Here is a 3,175-nt window from a genome sequence, read left to right on the forward strand (position 1 = left end):
TCTCAGCTAGGATTACAGGCATGAGCCACCGACACCCAGCTATCTTGTTTTAAATGGCACAAAAACAGTAATTTATGTTTTTCTTCAAATATAATAGGTCTGTCTCATGGCTAGGGCAAAGGGTATAGCTATGTATTGAATACATGGAGCCCAATTCAGGTAATAAATTGACAATAAAAAGATGCCTTCTAATCTCCCCAGGAATAGAACACTCCTTTTTAACTTCCTTTCTCAAGTATTTATTGTTCCCAGTCAGAACATTACTGGCTTTTGCCCTTCTGATCCCCTGGTGGGGCCAGGTACCTAAAGAACATCGTACTTATCTTAAAAATAACCTGAATTCTTAAATTAAGTCTTAAAGTATCATCCTGTTGCCATTTTTGTTAAGGCCACTTCTCCAGCTTTCAATGACAAGTGACACTTTACATGATGGCAAACCACGAAGATCCTTAGAAATGACCACACTGACTCATTTATTTTGGTTGCTCCTACCAGTGAGGAGAGTCACAGTGGTAAACAAGTGTCCTTTATAGCCTGGTACCACAAAGGGGCACGCCACTATTCCCAAAGGACATTGGCTACTCCCTCTACTAATGGCACTGTGTAGTAGCCCTCTCACCTGAACACTCAGATCCAAGGGCTTTTCATTTCCTGTATCCCCGCCTCTGCCTTTGACAGGATCCCATACCAGGCATGAATTAACATTTTATGCAGCCTTTAAGGACTTCTGCAATAGATTTATATCTTCACATAGAAACTTAAAAAAATACTTTAACGTAATACACTGTACTTTGGAGAACTACTCAACATAAATTGCTTATGTCCATATAAATACTATATATGCACACTTTCACTCCATTACAAAAATTCACCTCTTTGAATATTAAAGACCAGGATAGGCAAAGCCCAAAGAAAAATGACTTTAACAGTAGGAATGCTAGAAATAACAGCTATAAGCTGGGAAAGAGAATTCTGTACACTTGCCTTTGTCACAACAGGCACAATCTGAAATACAATTTTAAGACTAGCAGTGTATAAAAATACTTTCTTAAACAATACTTTTGACAGGCATAGTAGTAGCACATTAAAAAGAAAAAAAACAACAAATGACTGCGTATTCTGAGAACCCACGAAAAGAAGTCCACTTACTGCCATGGCTAGCTCGAAAACATCAACCTGGAAAGCAAGTTCTGTCTCTTACACACACACACACACACTCACACATACACACACACAGATAAAACAATCTTTTCTCTCTGTTGGCGCACACTGCCAAGTCACTGACAGGCATCTCAAACCAGGCATAAAACAAGGTGTCTGGTGCCTCTTTCCAGTTCCAGCTTTGGGATGGATGAACAAAGGGAAAAGCAGAGTATGTGTGTATGTTTTTGTTTTTTTATCACTTACAGGGCCTGCCTGGCAGGGGAGTTTTAGTCTGGCATATCGATATTTAACTTGGGGGGTGGGGGAACGTATTTCCCAGGGCTCTGAGTTATAACTACCCTGGCTTTCTTTCCAAATACTGGAGCGATTTTTGGTGCTTCAGAACCTGTTTCTTCAGCATCTTCACTGTCTTCATGATGGAGATCATAAGAAATATTCCCGTATTCTCTTAAAAAGGGGAAAATCTCCAGCAGAAACTGACAGAAGTCTCGGCGAATACCAAACCACCAATGATTGCCTCCTTTTCGCCTAAATGTTGTAGCCATCAAAGTTATTAAGGAGAGCCAAAGGGGAACGAAGATGGAGATGTAAGAGAACGTATTGTGGCCATCCAACCTGTGAACCAGCAGGACCTCGAATGTGAGCAGGGGCACGACAATGGTTATCCAGCTGACGGCCATGGTCACGTGTGTTCTTCGCTGTTCAGCCACCACATCCAGCGACCGCAGGAACAGGAGGGACCACACGACGTAGTAGAGCACCACCAGGCAGAGGAAGGACATGAGGATCCACAAGGGCACAAACACCACCAGCCACGGCCAGTGGATGATCCGATCCAGCCTCAGGGCGATGAAGATGAACTGCAGGATGTTGACCGAGCACAGGATCTCCAGCTCCAGAGACCTGTCGTGACGGAAGCCCCAGACGCAGGCGGCCACGGACACCGGGGAGACGAAGAAGAGCGGCATGAAGACCAGCAGCCAGAAGTGCGTGCCCCTCTCCACCCGGTCGCAGACCAGGACTTCGAACATGAGCAGCAGCAGGTGGATGCCCACGGCGATCAGCATGGCCTTGAACTCCACGCAGGCCTCCCCCTCCGTACGGTAGCGAGGGTTGCGGGCCCAGACGCCCGCCCCCACCGAGGCGCCCGCCACCACCAGGAGCTTCCACAGCCAGATGGGGGCGAAGACGGCCCAGTAGCTCCACTGGATGACGCCGTCCAGGCGGAGGGGCAGCAGCACGGAAAAGAGCAGCAGGCAGGCGTAGATGAGGAACTTACTCGGGTTGAAGTCCTGGAACAGGCCCCGGGGGTTCATGGCGGAGGCCGCCGCCCACCGGCGCGCACCAGCTCCTCCCGCCGGCCGGTCGGCGTCCGCGTCTCCGCCGCTGCCCCCGGCCGCCGCCTCCCCCACGCGGCGTGCGCCGTCTCCAGGTGGACAGAGGCCGTCCCGGCCGGCAGGGCAGGAAGCGGTGAGCCGGGGTGCTGGCAGGCCGGAGCACGTGCGCGCGCGGTCACGTGGCCCGGCCACCGGCGTGCCGGGGGCACGGCGTGCGCGGGCTCGAGGCGGCGCGGCGTCTACGCGGGGGACGCAGCCTGCTCCCGGCAGCCGGCCTTCATTCGGCACCCATCTGGGAGGCGCCAGCGGTGGGCGGCGCCGGGAGGGCCCCGCGTACCTTACCGATTCCTAGGCTGGCCAGCTGGCGGCGGGAGGGCCGCGACCTCTCCGTCGGCGTACGTTTCCTGTGGCTGTGGCCCGGAACGTGGAGGCGGGACTGAGTTTACGTTCTCCCAGCCGGGGGAGGGCCGGGCTCTGGGGGGACGGGGCCGGAACACGGAAGGGGGCGTGCACCGACGAGCGGGCGTGGCTTGCCGCCGCAGCCCACCCCGGCCGCGGGCTGCGAGCGCCCGCTGTGAGGCGCCAGCGGCGGGGAACGGCGAGTGCTGGGGTGCGCGAGCCTGGCGCGAATGGTCGGCGAATGTGAGCGTGTGAGCGTGGCGGGGAATGCGCGT

At 53.4% G+C, this 3,175-nt stretch overlaps 1 protein-coding gene across 1 annotated transcript; it reads right to left on the reverse strand.

The window, feature by feature from the left end:
* Window positions 1-1,028: 1,028 nt before the first annotated feature.
* Window positions 1,029-2,935, reverse strand: Tmem185b (transmembrane protein 185B). The gene has a single exon (XM_070021864.1). The coding sequence runs from the start codon at window positions 2,478-2,480 to the stop codon at window positions 1,431-1,433; it is 1,050 nt and encodes a 349-aa protein (XP_069877965.1). The 5' UTR covers window positions 2,481-2,935; the 3' UTR covers window positions 1,029-1,430.
* Window positions 2,936-3,175: the final 240 nt, after the last annotated feature.

This window comes from Dipodomys merriami, unplaced genomic scaffold, assembly GCF_024711535.1.
Source record: "Dipodomys merriami isolate MVZ:Mamm:240054 unplaced genomic scaffold, mDipMer1.0.p SCAF_146, whole genome shotgun sequence".
Classification (NCBI taxonomy): Eukaryota; Metazoa; Chordata; class Mammalia; order Rodentia; family Heteromyidae; genus Dipodomys; species Dipodomys merriami.